We start from the raw sequence: 20,836 nt of genomic DNA on the forward strand, positions 1-20,836 counted from the left end.
GAATGCGCTACTGTCACAGGAAGTAAATAAATCATCAAAGTAAAGTGGCGGTGAATGTCGTCATTTTTAGAATATTACGTACATTTCGTAAACAATTATGTCTGCTAGCATGGCGGAGAAGCCGTACCAGAACATGTCAGTAAACAACAGTGATGATCATGTTTTAGGAAAAACCTGACATTGTTCAAAGTGATAAATACAATCTTAATTTTTCTAAATCTTTGTGCTTTTATCTTTTCAAACAAGAATATATTGAATAGTAAGAATCATGGTTTGATCTGTGAATTCGTGAAACAGATTGGCATCAGCAGCATGACCCCCTTTGACCTTGGGAGTCCTCAGCCGTCTCGGTAAAAAGAAAAACTAGAGGAGCAGAGTCGATAGAAGTGGATGTGAGCGCGTCCAAAGCGGGGAGGAGATGGAGAAAGAGCGAAGGACATTGTGCAGCCTGAGAGAGGAGAGCCGGGACGAGACGTGAATGCGTGAAGATGTTGTGGAGGCGCAGGCAGAAAGCAGCGGATCACGTTTGAAAGAGTGCAGTCAGGTGAAAGTGATACAGGCCTGCAGGGTGGTCTCCCTCACCCCGGGGAGGCTGGCACTTCTCTTCATCCGTTTGACCGCTCACAGAAGGGGGGATGAATAGAGGGGGGAAAGAGCGGGATGAGCGGAGAAGAAAGAGGCCGAAGGAAGGATGAGCATCAGATGGACGTCTAAATGCTCGCCCGCCGGCCTTTTGGCGGTGCAGGGAGATGGGGGACGGGAACATGGGAGTTTGCGCGGAAAACGTTTGATTCGGTTGACACAAACACGCACACATTACATTGTACTCGGCTGAGCGTGGTGGTGGCCAGACGTCTCTGCGAGATGAACTCTGTAACCACGCAACCCTGACGTCTGGGATTTAGACCGGTCCAAAGCTTCTACTCAGCCTCAGAGGAATGAACGGAAACCACCGGAATTTCTTTTAAAAGACCCATTCCGATAAAAATGGTATTTTCTTTTTCATATTTTTGTGAATCAAAAAAAAGCTGTTTGAAAAAGATGGCATTTGTGACGTAGAAAGTACGCTGGGCTCTGCTCCATTCTGTTGTGGACAACTAGATCCATGTATGTCTTTGTTTTCCTCGTCTAAGCTGGTATCTGGATGGATTGCTCCGATATTGCTCACCATTTGTTTTCCCCCTTTAAGGTTAGGAAGGGGGGTGTCAGGCTGCAAGCTAGCAGGAGAACATGTAAACTGCAATAGCCTGAGGGCGGGAAAGCCTTTGCACCAGCAGTCCCACCAACAAATCAGAGGTGAGGTTCAGATGAACTCCTTCTGCTCTGCAGAAACTATGTCCTAGAAAATGACAGCTTTTGCTAGAATCTTGGCTAAAACCGACATAGTCATAATAAAAATACCCCTGGGAACACTTTGAAAATAGATCAAACAATGATTGGAGGGGGACTTTACTGGTGTTTTATACCACAATATACTTAATGTATGAGAAATCAGGTTAAAAAAATTTTTCCAACAGTGAAAGTTGGAAAAATGTTGGTAAAGTATCCCACTACCTTCTATTTTCCATCTTCTTTCAGCTTTAATAACAGTCTAAAATTGTCTGACCTTGTCTAGTGCTGCGTTCACACTAAACACTATTTGTGTGACTTATTTGCGTCTGCTGCTTCTTTATTGATTAAATTTGCTGATGGATGCTTGTGCAAAATTGCGTTCATAAGCAAAGCGCACGAGGGAGGAGCTACCGCCGAAGCTTTTCGCAGCTTCCTGCTAATTTGTGCAAGACAGAGGTGATTTTCAGAGATCAGGCTTATCTATTTTGTAGAGCTCTACATAAGCATCGCAAACTCGTCTCTATGTTTGGGTTCATGAGATCATTCAGAGACTCTCCCTATACGATGAGCATTCCCATCTATAGCAGAAGCTGCGTCTGAATTAGGCTTGCACAATATGTCGCAGATTTATCGTTATCGCGGCATCAAGCTGTGCATTACGCATATCGCAAAAGACGGCGAAAATTGCAATAAATGGTTCAAATAAATGTGCTAAAACAATCTTATGGGAGTTTGAAGTATTTAACCAATCAAATCCATTTTAAATCCATTTATGCATTTGACAAATTGGATGGACCCCTTGACGGATGGAGATGTTGGATGTTTGCCTTATGTAGACGAGGGTCATTTGGAGTATCATTTTTAAATTCTTGCAATGAAATGGAAATTATGTTTTTGGTTGTTTTGCTATTTGTTCACATACCTCATGTCATCGTCATCGCAATATTGCTCACTGATGTCGCATATCGTGAGTTTTCCTCATATCGTGCAGCTCTAGTCTGAATGACTGACGCTTTCAGCGGTGCTACCGTCTCTCTGTGACCCAGTTTGATGACTTCCTGTCCTGCAGTATTCACAGCATCAACACGGCACTACCACACTTTAGACCCTGATTGGTTGACGGTAGAAATATGGTTTGCCAAAGCTTAGACATTTGGACTGCGCTGTGAAAAATTCAAACTTGCATCAGAATTTGCAATGCTGAAAATGTCGCTGGAGTATCCACAACGCACTACCACTGATGCATCATGCCATGCCTGTCACTGAAAACACGCCACAGGACCGGTGATTGCATCTATACATTGGCTTATTATTAAAACTTTAACACAAAGTATGTTCAGTGTGAATGCTTCTTGAATATTTTCTGATTTCTGAGAACTGTCTGCTATGGTTTTGTTTGTCTTCGTGTTTTTTCTCCAAAAGTCACATCTTCCTCTGTTTAGTTTGGATGTGTTTGTGTGTCCATAAAATACATATTTGTGTGTTCTTTTAAGCAAATCTGTTCATTTCATGAAAAATAGCTTCCAAACTTGCACATAATTATGGGAAAACATTTGTTTCCCGTCAAAGGGATAAAAACGTTCCTGGAATTGAGCGTCAGAATAAGGCCGGAGCTTCTGATTGATTTGAGTGGGTTTTCTGTTTGTTTTACAGACCGTCTAAGAGAATTTCTGTTTGTGAAGTCTTCCCTAAATGTTGTTCAATTTTACTTAGATTTTGACCTTGCTGCTCCAATCTTCCTCTTCCTGTCTTTTAAGTGTCATTGCTGCACACCCTGATGTCTCAATCAGCAGGAAAAACAACACAAAACAGCACTGGGTCAACCGTCGGAGCTCCTTTCAGACCATTCGTTGGGTCTTCGACACATAAATCTTCCTCCTACACGCCGCACTGTACTTCACACGCTTATCTGAGCGCAATAACCTGCAGATGATCCTTCTGCGCTTCAGATAACACAGCCAGGAACAATCGCTGCACGAACGCGCGCCTTCATATCTGTGGATTTACAAGCTCTAACTTTTATTGTGTGGAAGAGGTCACAAGCGTGTGTGTGTTCCTCAGCCCCTCTCTCAACTTCCTGTCCTGTCTGTGGCCGGCCTTATCGCAGTGACCACAGGTCAGGCAGCGGTCACAGTGACAGAGTTGTGGAGCAATCTGATTGGACCGGTTGGGGAGCGTGGCTCCTCTGCGTCCGACCAGTGGTCAAGTAGCGGTCAGGAAATTGGTCGATTCTAAGGGTGAAGATGGTTCAGCCTGGGATGTACACAAACAAAAGGTCAGCTGCGTTCATAAAGACGTTTGGACCATAGAACCTCCACATTGGCTTTTTGGAGGTAAATGACGTCTTCAGCTGTTTTTATTGACACATTTATGTTTTCTTAGGGACACAAACGGCAATGTGAAACGTTCTCAGTTTCACTTTTATGGACGTATAGTGGGAAATCGGTTAACGATAACCTTAACCAGATGACTTGTACTAATCCTTAAATAACAACACAACATAAATGGGAAAAAAAATCTACCTTAAAAAGTAGTTTGTAAAACTTCTGTAGTTTTTCACATTAACACAGGTGTATTTAAAGTCAGAAATGGCTAAAATATTGAGTAGGAAGGACAGTACAGTGATCCATCGTTTCTCACTACGTTCTAAAAATAACCCGCAATAGACTAAATCTGTAAAGTAGTCATTGTTAGATTTCAGTTATTCCAATGTTTTAACTCTTTAACAGGGTTTAGCTTTTTTCCGACTTGCCGTTAAGTCTTCAAATGTAAGCACAATTAACGTGATTCCCGCAGATTCTCAAGCGTAGAAAAGCAGCTGTGCGCTTATAATCAATACTTTACAATCGATTAGCATAAACCAACCAAATATGTTGCAGTAAAAGCAACTTTGTTCAGGTAGGCATGACTAACTACTGTGCTGTGTGTCTTGCGTATGCAGCATATTTGACAATAAAGCTGACTTTGACTAAGATCAGCTCGTTCACATTGATTGCCTAAATGGTCCAAAAGTGGGTCTAAAGGTGCCTACAAACTAGGCACATGTAGCATGTCCCAGAATGTGCTACACGCGATTTAATCGCGCTTTTAGCATATGGTCTACACACAGTCAACTGGCAGGGAGTTCTTCTTTTGTTTCTTTTTACTGTGTACTTGCGCTTGTCCGCCACCTACAATTGGTGAAGGTTCAGTACAGAGTTTTGGAGCTTTGCAAATCTTGCTCCAGGCTTTAACTTTCGCAGCTCCATTCCGATAAATGACCGACTTGGTGTCATAGACCGGTTGGACTTCCAGCGCGTAATCAGTGAACCCCCATTCGGTACGTAGAGACCACGGGACGTTGAACATGAGCAGTTTGAATGCGGAAGCCCGAAATTCAGGTTGACGTGCATTTACATTGACTTTTCATTGCAAGTGGCCGCTTGAACACTAGTGGACGTAGCCGGTGTGAGCCTCGCTGAAGAGCGCGTGTTATTTAGGTATCGCTGGCGACATATTCGTTGTAAAAGGGTTACGATGGTAAAACTCTTCACTACACGCTTTATACACCTTTTTCAGACAGACATGAACATTTTCACGTTTTTCTCTCTTGCTTTTACTGTCAAAATTCAAACCTTCATAGAAAAATAAATCCAATACAATAGAATGAAAATAAATATTTGATTATGATCAAAATTCATATAAATTTGGCAAACTGAACGCATGTCGTACAGGAAACAGGACATGGAGGAGATCGATTGACAGTGATCTACAGCCAATCAGGATGCAGAACACAATGCACTGTTTAAAAACATCTGCGAAATAGTGCGATCGCAAAAGATGAACAAACATATTGCGAATGACCAATGTACACTTGATTTAATAGACTGGATGCAGGTGTGGGAATATCTTACCATGCTGAAATTACCAGTTCATTTTTGTTTTTTGTGTCATTGTCGAGATCACTTGAGCGCACCGCGGCTAATCAGAATTAACCCGTTGCCTCTTTAGCCGTCATCTCCAAAGAACCAGAGTTGGCGCTAATGTACGGCTCCGAATATTTGCTAGCACAAAACAGTGTCCCCCAGCATGATGGCATCAGATGTTGGTCGTCCTTCAAAGCCAAAATCTTCCCTCATTGGTCTAAACTCCGCCTGAAATTGGTTGAACATGTTTGTTCCACGATTTCACAAAAGTTCTACAGAGGACCTCTCCTCCTCTGCTCCATTTTTAGATATTTGCATCCATCCTCGTATGTTGGAGAGCAGGAGCGTGGTTTTCTCATGACCGCACAGTGACCGCGTGCTGACCGTGTCAGGTCATTGTTTTGTTATCAGCACCTTGGTCTCCCCAACATGTTCTTCTTCTACACCCCTTCCTGTTGTGTGTGACTCTGCGGTCATCTCATGGTCAAAGCAAAGGGGTGAAAGCTTCAAAGCCTCCTCACCTTTCAACTGTGTCCTTTTCTGCACCAGAGAAAGTTAAGAAGCTCCAGGGTTTGGCAGAGGAGACGCCATCAGTGTGTGAATGTGTGTGTTAATGGGACTGTGACTGTAAAGTGCTTTGGGCCTTCTAAGAAGGTAGAAAGCGCTGTACAACTATACAGCATTTACCATAATACGCATGTATCATGAAAGACCGAAATTTCATACGTGAAAAATGTGCAACATGTACATATAGTGGCTGTGTGACACGGCCTGTACCATTGCATGTCTTTTAAGTGTTTCCTATGACCTGTCGCCCACGTCATGCCCGTAGAAAAAGTGTAGGGGTTTTCCAATATTTGACTGGTAAATGGCCCTTATGCACCCATAAGGACAGCTGTGAATTGGGTTTACAGAGTCCCAAAGCAATTCTTGTCTTGATACTGAAGTTCTTTTCATGCTGCTTCTTGTAAATGTTGTAATTCCAAAGCAAACTGTGTTTTTTGTTGGTTGTAGACATTGAGCGAACCCAAACTGAACTTGCGGCCTAAACTTCACCTCTCAGAAGTGTTTGGCCCTTTTAAAAAAAAGAAAAAGGGTTGAATTGACCTTCTGAAAAAGTGCCTGAATGTAAATGGAGCCCATAGTGCAGCTAAAAGCTGCTGTTTTTCCAGCCCTGTTTGTTTTGGAGCATTCTGTCTTTATTTGCTTTATCAGCACACAGAGCAGCTCCCAGCAGGCCCCTCACCGCCACTGCAGCCTGCACTCCTTTATCGTCTCACTCCTTCTTCCTCCTCCGTAACATCTCTTTACCCTCCGCCTGACCTCCTCTTTCCTCCTGTAATATTTCCCCTATCCTTCTGTTTGAGTCTTCCCTCATTCACCTCCTTCTCTCTCACCCCGTGTCTGCGAAGCTCGGTCGCCCGCCCGCTCTCTGCCTGCACAGTGTCTAATTGACAGCTTAGACCCCTGCTTGAACCACCGGCGTCCCGTTTGGGCTCCCCGCCTCCTACATCTGAACCGTCTCACGTTTTGGGCAGGTACTCGCACTAATGACAGCCATGTTGGAAACGTCTTTGAGTTATTTTGGGTCCGGGACGCCAGCTGTTGTTTACTGCGTCCTTTGGGACAAACAAAGCGCGGAAAACTTGATTTAGACAACAGTTTGTTGACTTTTCCCCCCAAATCAGCTTCAAAGGGTTTGTTTTTCCGCCACCAGTGTCTGTATGTCAACATTTAAAACCAGCAGGACACTTTGTCTCAGATGTGATCTTAAAGATTAACGTCTACATTCAGCTGGTATCTCAACATCTTCCTCTCAAGCTCTTTTTATTTCATAAATTAAAGAAAGAACTGCCAGATCATGAATACAAGTGGAGTAGTTTCTCTTTGGATGTAGAATAACCAGATCAGTCATCTTGACAGTTATCTTCAGTCAGTCTTTCTGTTCTTCTAATCACAAGGCTTCTGTTCTGGACCCAATAGAGCTGAAGAAATCTATCAAGGCATGTTTTTTTATGTTTTATTCTTTTTGGAAGAGCTGGAATAGGTAGATTCTGCTTTTGGTATTTAGTTGGATCACTCTCTGAAAATTATCTATTTTTCAAACCCGCTGGGTTGCTGGAGCCTATCCCAGCCACTGTTGGGTGAGGGCGGGGTAAAACCTCAACAGGTCGCCAGTCTGTTGCCAAATCACACACTCACACTCTCACCTAGGGGCACTTTAGAGACACCAGTAGGCATCTTTTTGGACTGTGGGAGAAAACACGCATAGATTTGGTAGATGTGAATACAGGTTCATCTCACTTTGAGCAGTGCCATAAACCACATGCGTTGTAACTTATTTATGTGTCATTTTTCACACTGTTGTCTGAATTCGAATGAAACCAGGTTATGTCTTGAACAGATTCATACTTTGCACGATGTCACTGTTTTCAGATTTAAGTTCAATGAAGGACAAGAGGGTAATGAGTAAAATCACTTAATTTCAATTTTGATCTAGTAACTAAGTAAAGTAATCAATTACTTTTTAGAAGTAATTTACCCACAATCAGAATTAAAAAAAGTCCACTGGGAACAATTTGAAAATGGATCAAAAGATGATCGTAGTTGGGAGAGAAAGGTTCTTTATAAGTGAAAGTCTTCATTAACAGTCACCTGATTTTAACATGGTTGTTAGACTGCCTAAAAATAGGGAAAATGTTTGGAAGTGCTGGAAGATTTCAATCATTATAAAAGAGTTCAAACTAAAGTTTATTTGAGGACTAATGTGGTGTGCTTAATGAGAGCTCTCCAGAGTCCAAATGCATGTTTCTACATAAAAATATCAAACATTCCTGCATTTTTGAGTATTTTTAAAGGCTTTAATTGCCTCTATAAAAGAATAAAAATGTCGATTTTTTTTCCAAGTTAAACATCCGGGCCAAAAGAAACCCGACTTAAACCGCTGTTTCTAGTTTAAGATCTCAGGAATGACTTTACAAACACGTTTATAAATGGCCAATAAAACAGTTGAGGTTTGAAAAGTTAGATTCTGGGTTGAAGATTTCTTTTTAAAAGCTCCATCCCCAATGAAGGTTCTTTTCTGAGGAGATGGTGGTGGAAGGAATCCATTTTTTTTTTTTTTTTTCAAAGCTGAAACACCAAAAGCCATAAAAATATATTCTTGGAATCATCTGGTAAACGTACAGTCCGGCTCATGATGGAGTTGCAGACGTGTCGCACCTCTAACCCCCCTGATCAGCGGGGAGCAGAAGATGAATTCCCCATGCGGGTCGCCTGCATGTCATCTGCACATCTGCTCGTAGCTGCACGCCGCCTCACGGCGCATTAATAAACCCCAGCGCTCCGCTGTGTTGTGGTCACTGGCAGCGGCGTGCTGCGGTGCTGCAAAGCAGGCGGCGGGCAGATACAAGCTTTTGGTTTTCATTTGATTCTTGGCCCTGCAGCCAGAATGTAAAATGAGTTCCTTGTTGCGATGGCTCTTACCGTCTTCCAGCTGGAGACGCAGTGATATGGCGGGCTGCAGGACACACGCTTGTGTAGAAACAGAGGGCGAAAGAATAAAGAAAACAATCAGATTGAGATGTTTTAGTCCTTTGAGGTGCACTTTCAGTAGCTGCCGGATTGTCGGATGATAACCTCTGAATGCGACCGTTGACCTCCCGGCCGTGATGTTCAGTGTATCAACTGTCATCGTGTTCTGAACTTATAAACGTCAAAGGGCTTTTGCAGTATTTCTAACATTTGTTGTATCAAACAAACGATTGATCAAACCAATAAACAAAGTTTATTTTCATTGCAACAAGTACTATAGAAGTGCAACAGTTGCCTCATCAGTAAAAACCTGTCTTCTTCTGTTTGTTCTCAGTTCGACTCAAACTATCATTTGTTTTTGGCTTCTGTTTGTTTAACTCGTGTTAGGTCTTGGACCTTTTATTTCTTATCATGAACTCAACAATAGAAGGTAAAAAGCAGTTTTCTTATAGCATTTGATGAACCCCACTGAGATGTTCATGTGCCAAAAACCTCCATCAGAACCAAAGACCTTCTTCTCCCCTAAACTTTGAATGTAATTGAGTTGGACGGACGTTTGTCAGCATGGTGTGTTTAGGAGCCGCTGATGACCTCTGACCTCTGAAGTGATATAAAGATTCAGTGATGAGGTAAAGAGAGGTTAGATAGCCAATGACAGACAGCTGTCAACGTTGGCTGTTTTTCTCCATGATGGTTCAAACCACTTTTGATGCCTCTGTTGACCTTTGACTTCTCACTAAATGGACCAAACTACTTTGTGTCTGGATCCATCCCCGAAGTTTAACGCTTCACTTGATAAGATATTTCAAATAGCTGTTATCCAGCAAGTGAACTTCCATCAAAAAAGTGAACGATCTGCATTTTGTTATTTCTCCTTTAAAAATATTAGATTTCTGGTACATTTTGAGATTATTTACAAAGCAAAACTAGTCATTCAACACATTTTTGTTCAAAAGGTTTTATGTTCTACAGGTTTTATGTTTGAAGTCTAACTAGAGGTGGTGTTGTGGTTATAAGGGTTCTCTAGAAGAAACGCCAAAGAGTTTTTGTGGACAATTGTTTATCATGAACCGTCCTTAAGGAAACTGAAATATTTGGACAAGAGCATCACTTCCATTTTGTCCAGATGTTGAATCTCTGGAATGCCATTTAAGGTTCTGCTGTTGCTTAACAGAAAGCACTTTTATTCTTTGTAATTGAAAGACTGGTGTTGTGGGATTGATTTTTCTGTTGGGTCACACCAAGGACTCTAAGGAATGTAAACTCTTCGTCAGCGTTGCTCCGATTGCTGCTGGTGACTCCCTGAGCGCTTGGATCCGTTACAAGGAACAAATATGCTTCCTCAGATCTTTGGTGGCGTTTCTTGAAACCTTTTGACACCCACTGAAGAATGTGGATCCATTTTGGTTAAAATGCTTGGAATGTGATGGACAGAGGAGAGCCAGAAGTTGCCTTTCGACTTCCAGAAATGGGAGTAAGGATCGATAAATGTTTCATTCAGAAAAGGAGAAACTATTTGAAATCTAAATATTTCTACCGATACACAGGCCTGTTGCCTGTTTCTCAAATGCTATGTTCACTCCAGACTCGCAAACACACATTCAAGTGACCACTTCCAATAAAAAGTCTATAAAAAAGGCGCATTTATGCGTGTTTTGGGTTCTTTCACGTTCAATAATCTTGCTTTTATGTATCACTACCCTTTTTTTAAAGTCTGTTTTAGGGTTCTTTGTAGAAAACGTGAACACGCGATGAAAGGTAAACCAGTTGAAGTCTAGCCCATAAGGGACTCAGATTTGGTAGTGAAGTATGGGTAGTGTCCTTTTCAATTAAACAAGGGGCCAACTGTTTGAAAGTGGATCATGAACTTGATCATAAAAATTCGGTTTTTGCCCAGACGGAGATATGACACAGTCTTTCATAAATCCGAATACTGCTATGAAAGAAAAAGCCTGGAGCAAGATTGGCGATATTTGCACTGCTTTAATATTTCACACCAATCCTATTCCAACTGTAGGTACATGTGCAAGTATCGGGTAGCGATAGACCTGCGTGAACTACATATGCTAAAAGTGCATTCAAGATAGCGCAAGTTTGGAATGTGCCTCACATGCCCGTGTCTACCTAGCTCAAGAGTTTAGTCTTTTAAATCCTGGAATATTCCTGTCGGAATTCTCTGGATTCCTGAAACCTGCTTGTCAGCGGCAGTAGAAGGAAAACAGTAACGTCTGAGCTGGTGGATGGAAGCTGATGATTGATAGATTGAAAGTAGTCTCTGAGATGGACGGGTGCCAAAGTGGCTGCTGTTCCTGATACAAAAAAAAAAAAAGATCCCGTCCACTTTCCCTGCTTTTAGTGACCTCTAACCTTGTCAGCTTGTGGAGGAGATGGAAACTCGGAGAGCCGTTTGGAGCCACAAACACCGAGGAAGATTAGTGAGGCAATCGCTTTTAAGAGACTATCTCCTTTAGTCGTTTCTACCTCCTGATTATTGTCTTCCTCATCGTAGAAATGTTACATAATCACAGCGACGGGGTGTAAACATGATGAATTGTGGGTGACCCTGGCTATTAGCAACAGGCAATTCCCAGGCGCTCCCAACCAAATAAATCCTGCCTACAGCTGAAATAACCATTAACAATGCTGCTAAATGCCGAGGGAGGGGTATGGATGGAGAGGGGATAGACCTTGAGAAGGAAAGTAAGGAAGAGGATGGAAAGAGTGGATGGGGAAGGACCAATGCAGATGGAGGGGAGGTGTGGAAAAAACAATCTCTTTTCGAGGGAGGGACGAAGGCGAGGATCGATGGACGGAAACTTGGTGGTTTAAAGGTGAAGCGAGAGAAAAAAAGGAAGAAGAAATGTGACGGAAACACATCGCTCTGTTTTTTTGGCTCTGTGGAAGAATAAGAGGAAGCAATAATCTCCGAGTGTGTGTGCGTTGCGAGGAGAAGGGAGCGATAGCACGGGGGAGGTCATGGCGAGGTGACGGGGGGGGCGAGACAGAGAGAGAAAAGTTCAGGGAGAGGTGAAGAAAGAGACCTTGCGTTTTCGGCTGGTGTTTGTGCAGGGTGAATTCAGGGTCAGGTGTGTGTGTGGGGGGGAAGATCTGCTGCTCGCGTGTGCCTCTTTTTGTTTTTTGGGAAGCCCGCACTCTTCATTTCCATCAATCCCGTTGGCGTCTCCTCATCGCTGTCCTCCCTTCTCGTAGGATGGTGCCAACGGTTGCCCCCGCCCAGCCAAGCTAGTCATTCCTTTTTTGTATTTACTCTGCTTCGCAATTGGAAAGTCCTCCTAAAGTTTTAATACATACTACACTTATTATTTAGTGCCTATAGTTTTTGTCATTTTCTTGGTCATTTAATACCTATATATGGGAGTTTTAGCTAAAAATGTCCGTCTTGAAACTGCTTTATGAGTGGATATGAGTTGTCTGGGGGTGAAAAATGATCAAAATGATTAGGACGACGCGCCAGTGGCCAGCACAAAAAATCAAAATTATAGATCAGTCAGTGAACATGTAGAGTCACAGGTAGTAGTGACCATGTATACTACAAGCAACAGTGAAGTGAGATCCAGGCGTGTCGTACGGATTTTCACATTTTCATCCACCCTCAAATCCAGTAAATTACGCATGGCGCCCACTAGTGCTGGTCACGTGATAAGTGCGCTCGCCTGACTGTTATTAAACTGTTATTAAATGTTGGTAAATTAGAAAATTAGACGGCCTGAGCGTAGTTTGTGTGGGCATCCTGGGAGCACTTGCACATCGCTTGCGCGCATTCAGTAAGGGTCCAGTACTCGTACCTTACTAAAGACAAGAGTGTGGCATAAGAGCGTCATATGACATTGTCACTCGTATGTCATAAGTTTCGGAAGAACCTTTGAAAAGAGCACCCCGGCATTTCGAAAAATGTAACTCTAAGATGATCAAAATCAAGTCCAGCGACCAGCTTGTTGCGTATGTTGGTAAATGGTTAATGGCGTGTTCTTGGTAAATACTTGTTTAGCACTTCTCTACCTCCCTTGAAGGCCCAAAGCACTTTACAGTCACAGTCCCAAACAAAAACACACCCACACACTGATGGCGCCTCTGCTGTCGAACACTGGCACCAACCTTCCACAAGAGGCAAAGTAAGGTATAGTGCCTTGCCCCTTGCCCAAGGACACTTCGACATATGGGCGGGCAAGGCGGTAATCGAACCTGCAATCTGCCAATTGGGAATACACCGTCCTACTGCTGCTCCACGGCCGTGTAAAACTCTGAAATTAAACCCTTTAGGAACTTTCTTCACTATCAAATCATTAGCTTATTCAAATGTGCGGTCATATTTGTTAAAATTCGCAGGAACGCGACTTTTTCCTGGTCTTAGGGGCTCTGACCTCTTTGTGACCTGCAGGGATCCAAGCCTGGATCAGCATATTTCTCCGCTGTGTTTGTAAGGCTCCTAGACTCTAGAGATGTTTTTAAAAGTTGAACAAAATGATAACGGAGTCAGTAAATTCAATAAAAGCAAGATGTTTAACTTCTGAAAATGTTTTCATTTCATGTTTTCAGTTTCCTCAGAGGCTGAGGAATAAAAGCGCAGAGTTTTCCAGAAAACCCTCAGGTTTAAGACGACTTTCATAAATGAATCCACTTGTCTCAATGGGTTGATCCCGCTCACGTCCCACCTCCTTCACCTTCATCGTCTAACACTCGTCTATCCCAGTCTTGCTCTTATCGCTTTTCCCCTCCGCCTCTGTGTTGTGGGTCCTCTTCATCTCTACTCTCCAATTTTCTCCTTCTTCCCCACATGTGGTTTTGCTCTGCGCCCCTCCCCTCATTCTCCTCCTCTCATCCCCGCTCACATATGGTTTCTTTCTCTGGTTCTGTATGTGTTTGGTGTTACCCAGAGTTCACTGGGGCTCCCTGCGCTCATATATATGTGTGTAGGCTTGCGGGGCTGCCTGTCAGGCATGTTTCTGAGTGTCTTAGGCAGAGTTCAGCAGGGCAGTGGCGGGTTATGCAACAGTTTGAAATGTGGGTCATCGTGCCTGCAACCCCTCCTTCCGTATTCTACTAAGATTCATTGACCCACATGTTAAAATGGCACAAACCGGGCAATATATTTGGAATACCAAAAATGTCACAACTGGGTCAGCCTGGCAAGAGTATGTATAATTCCACTGCTAAGTTTGTTTGTATAGTCCCGCTTATGTTCTTAGACGGTTTATAATTACTCCGTTTATGCATTGTTCCTTTAGCCAGCATAATACATAAAGTAGCTAACCCATGACTTGAAGTTGCTCAAGAGAGGCTCCCCATTGAGATTCAGTTTCCTCTAAATGTTTCAGAAAGTTCACAGGCATCCAAATAGGAATCAGTTCCACAACTTCTGCTTATGTTCTTCAGATCAATTTACAACCAGGAAGCCTAAAAATGGAAGGCCAGAATACAAGATGTCTTACTTTTTTTTTTTAACAGAACAGCTTTGGTTGTTACTTAAAAGCATGTCTTTAAGTAGAATTAAATAGGAATCGTTATGCTGCATTTTATGTCAGAATACGTTGGATTGATAATAAGTGTACAAATGGTTGAAGCACTTTGTGTTATCAGGCATAAAAAGTGCTTTATAAAAAGAGGTTGGTTGGTTAAGTCATTGATTGGTCTGACTGATTTGTTGACTAGTGGGTTGGTTGGTGGATTGATTGATCAATTGATTGATGAGTTACAATAGTTCAAAGACCATGGGTTATTAGCAGTCGCTGGCCGCAGCTCTAGTGTTAAATGTTTAAACAAATGTTCACTCCATTTGGTTAAAGCTGTTTCAACTTTGGAAAAGTCCAATAAATTTTGTTCAAATGAAGCGGGATCTTCGCCTTCCACCAACCTTCCTTTAGTTTGGTTTGTCGTCACACCTGGGTGAATCCAACACCAACAGACTGCCCGTTCAAAGGCAACAATGAGCAAAACAAGTTCTGTCCAGGAAGGGAAGAACCACCTCGTCATGTTATAAAAGGTTCCTGCACCCACAATGCCTTTACTGACGAGGCGTTTCCAACTACTTTTAACTTTTGTGGCCATCAAAGTGGGAAAGTTGCCGTTGAAGACATGGACCAAAGCAGACCCTGAAAGATTGCAGTGGCATCATAACAAAACCGGCCACCGTCGCCTTCAGATCAAATCAAGAAAAGTTCTTTGAATACCAAACGGTCAATCCCGTCTTCATGTCTCTCAACTGACTTTTCTGTCTCTCAGACTATAGACGTCAGATTACGATTTAAAGTAATTTACTGATCTGTTGTTAAACTCTAAACCACTCAAAGGCTTTTGGATCATCTGGAAGAGGTCTATTGTTCCCAGAGTTGGAAAGAAACCAGTCCAAGAAGCCTTTCTGCGCTCCAAACATCTGAACACGCTCTCAAGCTCCGTAATTAAAGTCAAGAATCCAAACATCTGTGATTCCATCTGCCTTTTATTACGCTTCTAATCAATTTACTGCACTAAGTACATCTCCTTCGAGTGTGGCTCTCATTAAACCTGGATGTAAGGCTCTGTTTAACTCTGTCATCCTGTCTTTGCAGTTACTGGACCTGTTCACGCAGTGGGATTGGTCAACATATCTAGTGGACTATGGGAAACCCACTTGCAAATACCTGAGAGTCAACCCACACATCTCACTGGCTCTCCTGGAGAAGTGAGTTGTCACTTATTCATGACGATCTCCGACAGATAGACCTGTTCCTTTGAGGCTCTCACTTCTCTTTATTGGCTGAAATGCCAAGTCGTCCTTGTCCATCTTTTTCATCTCCTCATCTTAATCCTGCAGAAAAAACAAACCATGACTTGTTGCACCTGCACCTCCAACCACTTCTCTGCTTTTAGGAACCTTGCCCATCATTTCATCTGCCTTAGCTTCTGTTTTCTGTCTCCTGTCCTTCCTGTCCGTCGTGTTTTAACAGGTTGCAGAAACCGTGAGTATTGTGTGTGTGTGTGTGCGTTTGATGCAGGCGTGTTCTTAAACACTTCTCTAAGTAGGTGTGTGAACTCTCAGCCGCAACGTATTTAATGGTTAACACACTCCATGAAACAGAAAATAAACTTGTCTTGGTGGGATGTTATTGCGCCAACACCACCCACATCCCCATGTATCTGTGTTCCATCAGTGATGGAGGCTGAGCTGATATGGAAATAATGATGAGAACCACATCCGCAAACGCACAGCCTGCATGAAAGGAAATGTTTTGTTTAGAGCCTTCGAAGTTTCTCACAGATTTGCCCTCAAACGTGAACTCCAACATTGATCGGAGGAGACGCACTCCTCATTGCCGCTGAGCATTTTCAGAACAAGCTTCATACGTTTCTTATGAATCAAGGCAAAGGGGGGTTAGGCGTCTCTGCTGTAAGGCCTGGGTATTGAACTCTTGACCAATAAAATGGCCAATGGTTACCCAACCCACTGACTCACAGCTACTCTTTGAGTTTCTGCCGTTTCCATGCACAACAAGTAAACCATCAAAATCTGATTTCTTAACTCGTCAGTTTTTTTCGGTGTCGCATAAACTGGTTATCCATTACGTCAGGTATCCAACAATAAAATATGGGATTATTGCGAACACAACCCAAAAAAGATGATATATCCCAGCATGCATATACATTCATCCATTTTGTTTTGTTTTTCCGTCCGCATGTGTGTGAATTTACCCAATTTTATCAAGTGCCTGTCCCATGCCCTCAAGCGGTTTCAGTGCCTATGCGGTTTTTGTTGCGGTACTTCCAAAAAAATTGCAAATTTTTATTATTTGTAAACATTAAGTGTGACGAAGTAGCATGACAGAGTGATGGAGTCCACTTGAATGTTCCCAAGATGTTTTCTTTTTTTTTTCTTTTTTCACATACACTGAAGTAAACACGAATGTCATCGCCATGGCAACAAACTTTTTTCAGAGCGTTGTCCACGTCACTCTGACCCATCAAGTCGCTAAATTGGAATCAAACTTTCAGTTGTTTCGCCTTTGCCTCGTAACTGATGCTCCACACGCCCTCTAAGCCCCACCCATCCATACATGATCCCGCCCACAATTGCTATAAAGGTGAAATGATAGGTTAGAACTGTGTGGCAAAACTGAATAGAATACAAGTGATTGACATGTCTGAAACAACAAAAAATCCCCCAAATCTGTGTTTTTATACAGTAGCGGTAGGATCGTATACGTCTGTATTGGTACCATCTTGGCACACACTTCCTACCCATTGCTACGTACCCAGAGTGGTGTTGGGTATTTGGGTATCGAAGACAACCGCTGTTTCCTACTGTATAAAGAGCTAACACCATCATCATTGTCACATTTGCATAAATATTAGTTCCCACATTAGCAAAGATCATTCAAAGGCCATCTGTGCCGCCATCACACACTGATGGTGGCTCTGTTGCCTAATACTGGCACCAGCCTATAACCACCAGGAGTAATGTGAGGATCGGTGTCTTGCGCAAGGACACCTGCAATCAAATCAATCCACTCTACCTCTGCACCACAGCAAGGGACTTCAAAATGTTAAAAGTAATCAGAAATTTGAAAGATACACATTTGTATGTGTAGACAACAATTTTTTTTTCCCAAAAATTCAAATTTCCCAAGTTATATTACAAAAATATTCCTCCCAAGTCTTGCTGACATATAAACGGCTCTGCTTGGTTTCTTCTCTTAGTCTTTCCACTGAGCATGCTCACAGTTTGTGTGGATTTCCATGTGGCGCACCTTGGTTTTCGGCACATACAGTAATCGTTAACCCAGTGCGTGTCTTCACACGTTGTCCATTCTTCTCCGTTTCCAGGATGAAGGAGACGAGCAGGAAGAACAACGTCTTTGCCCAGTTCAGGAAGACGGACCGAGACAGACAGAAACTCATCGACACCATCATCAAACAGCTACGCAACCTCATCACACAACAGCAGGCCTGAAGCCAGCCTCATCACCAGACTGCCAAAACTGGTCCTTGAAATCTACAACCCTGCTGGTTTTCCCGGCTGTCCAGGCTTTAACTCGTGGATGTAAATGACTGAACTCACCAGATGCAGATTAAAAGCAGACCCGGGATTTCTGGTAGATGAGAGCGGTGGTAAATGTCAGCGACCAGGATTGGGCAGCCCTGCGTCCAACCCGATCAACAGAAGACAACACATGCACCTTAACTTCAGAGGAACTCCAACCAGATCTTCTGGAAATATCCCTAAAAGACTTTTACCTATGAACTGCTATTCATATCTGGTCTAAATAGTTTAGTTCAGAGTATGATCTTCTAGTGTCCCCCATGTTGGTCTGGACTTGGCTAGAGGCTTTCTCTAAACCCATTAATCAAATAAGAAAATTTAAAAAACAAGCAGAAAAAAAGCTAAAAAAGCTATCTTTAAATACTCTCGGTTCTTCTACAAAAGCTTTTAGGGATCTATAAGGATCCATCCAACAAATCTTCCAAGGTTCTCCCAGTGGTGGAACTAGTCCTTGCCTCTGTTGTTACTTGTCTCTGGACCCGTGCTCGATAGGACTTTGAGAGCCACTCATAGCCTGGGCTTCTAGTCTCGAAATGTAGAGGTTGTTGAGTTCCTTCCGACGCGATCCAGTTCAGGTCAACGTCGCCCATGAAAACTCTATCACATTGTCCGTTAACACTCATGACTATCCTTGGATGCCATTGGGTTTTGGGTATTCGTTGGTCATCTTGGAGGCAAACTAACAAACCTTTAAGTTCTTTTGACTGAACCGGCTGCTTTTGTTCTGTTGCATCAAATCGATCGTCTTCCAATCAAACGTCCTCCTCGAAGCAGCAAGAAAAACACTGAATTTGAAGCCGAGTAACAAATAGAGAATCTTGGTGCAACATGGCCACTATTTTCTTCCAAAAGGGACCGGCTTTTTTTTGTCTTCTTTTCATTTGTGGTTGTGTGGTGTTGTTATGTGCGCATTTTATTGTCCTAAATGCCAACTTTTTATCCCCCAGTTAAGAGCTTTTGCCTTCAAAACTTGTAAAATACTTTCTGATCTGAAGCCAGGTGTAGCAGTTGAGAAAAGATTTCAAAAGCATTCTAACATCTGGAGCTGCTTCATGCAAAAAACTCTAACTCATCACCTGCAAATACTTGAATGGATGCTCAGATCTGGCAACTTCAGATTTATCTGGAAGTTTATACACTTTAAAAAGGGCGTCTTAGGTTTGGATGGTAACGTGATGGTGTCTCACGTGTTTAAAGGGGATGTTGTCCAAACCTGGCAACCGGTTTTCTCTTTTCACAAAAACTTTGTTGGAATGGAAATATCGCCGCCAAAAAAGTATTCATCTTATGTCATTTAAAAGGTGGCAAAAAAGGGGGGATGCTTCAATCTGGCAACCATTAGGAAGCTATTCCACAGAGCTTCCCAAAAGCACAAACCTTTTCCTTCCACTCTAGATTATGTCTCTACTTTTTTTTGGCTTTTTTGGGTTTGTTTCGTGAACTTGGGTGCAATAAAGGTTTTGGAAAAACGCAGCGCTTCCTAAAGGGATTCAAACCTGCGGTGTATCAAAGGGAAACCGTCCACCGCTGCCCATGTTTGACCCCATGAACATTTGTCACTTGCTTTTCTACCACGTTGTGTCAATCTTTTTTAGGAGTTTTTTGTGTTACAAAGGGAAAAGGGTTGTTTTTGAATGTGCCTTTGCTTTTTTATTTTCCTGCCGATGTCGTAGCAACGTTCGGACTCTGGACACAGTCGCTGAATGTTTACACCACTCAGTTCCTAATCAAAGTATTCCATCATCTCATGAGGTCAAACCTTTTTTTGGGATTTAAAAGAAATATTTCATTATGAAGCTTAGGTGTTTAATTGCCATCTTAATTATAACTTTTTTTTAAAATATTTTTTGTTATAATTTTTTCAAAATTGTCAAAATTTCTTGTTGTTTTTTTTATTTTTAATAAGTATTTTTACTTTTTTTTATTTGTTTTCTTTCTATTAGGTTTTTTTTCTTAAATACTTTTTTTTAATCTTGAACGTTATACATGTATATGTTTTTGTTGTTGGTTAAAGTTTTCCTAAATTATCCATTTTTTTGTTTGTTTTTCAGAAACATTCTCTAAAACATACATTTATCTCCCATCTAATTTTCTTTTTTCCTACGTCAGTCTGAGCTGGTAGAAAACTCATCAGGTAATGTTTTTTGTTTGGTTTATTGAGTCCTGGTGGGGCAGGTTTGTGTCCAGAGTCTCTGCAGACGTTGCTGTTTGGCAGACAGAAGCACTGTACGCGCTCGTCTATTAAAACCACTAATAAATATGAGAAATTCTGTGATAAAATGCCAAACAATGAAGTGTATTGAATGGAAAACGGTCTGTTTCTCTGCTGTTTTTGGTAAATGTCTGTTTCATGAGACTGTTTCTCTCCTCTCTGCACAGTGTAAACATGAAAATGGTCCAAACCGGAGTAGGGAGCAGCAGAAAAGCCTCATCCTGATGGAGAAGCAGCTCTGTTTACTTTACAGGAAGGAGGTTTGTTTGTGGCGCATCAGTTCATTAACAGCCGCTGATCCACAGCAACACAAACTGTTGGCTTCAATCTGGAGAAGAAAAAACAAAAAATCCTTTTTTTTTCTTCTTTTTCTTCACTTCCTCTGAACTTTCTTTGTTCGTGCTTCAAAACGTTCCTGAAAGTCCAGGTTTTCCCAGAAGTCTCCGTCTGCTCTGCGTCCTCCACAAAACGATGACGGGGTCGCTCTAGATGTCGGCGGTGGGTTTGAACCCTCGCAGGAGCTGGTTTGTCGATCGGCTCGAACGTTTCAAACGAGATTTTAAACAAAAGTTTCATCTCTATGAATGTTTGGGGAACCTCAGCTGGTTCAAACTCCGATCATCCTTTGATCTATTTTCATTTATGATAATGTCGCTTTTAGACAAAATGAAAATCTTGTATCGTTTTCTTGGACATAGTTTCTGAAGAGCGGCAGCAGTTCATCAGACCTTTCAGTTGTGGGCAGGACCGTTGGCACTGAGAGTTCTCTGTTTACACTTTCTGCTGGGAACTTACTGCCCCTCATACCCCCAACCTAAC

At 42.3% G+C, this 20,836-nt stretch overlaps 1 protein-coding gene across 3 annotated transcripts in view; it reads left to right on the forward strand.

Annotated features, from left to right (window-relative positions):
- Window positions 1–20,085, forward strand: part of exoc6b (exocyst complex component 6B) — a 107,121-nt gene extending 87,036 nt beyond the window's left edge. For 2 of the 3 annotated variants that reach the window (XM_023948957.2, XM_023948959.2), the window contains 2 exons: window positions 15,338–15,450; window positions 17,589–20,085. In XM_023948957.2, coding sequence (XP_023804725.1) covers window positions 15,338–15,450; window positions 17,589–17,715 — 240 coding nt within the window. In that variant the 3' untranslated portion in view covers window positions 17,716–20,085. Of the gene's footprint in view, window positions 1–1,189; window positions 1,297–15,337; window positions 15,452–17,588 lie in introns of those variants that run through there. The other variant, XR_013651115.1, reaches the window with a different exon arrangement.
- Window positions 20,086–20,836: the final 751 nt, after the last annotated feature.

Source organism: Oryzias latipes, chromosome 18 (genome assembly GCF_053564925.1).
Source record: "Oryzias latipes strain Hd-rR chromosome 18, Olatipes_Hd-rR_3.1".
NCBI lineage: Eukaryota > Metazoa > Chordata > Actinopteri > Beloniformes > Adrianichthyidae > Oryzias > Oryzias latipes.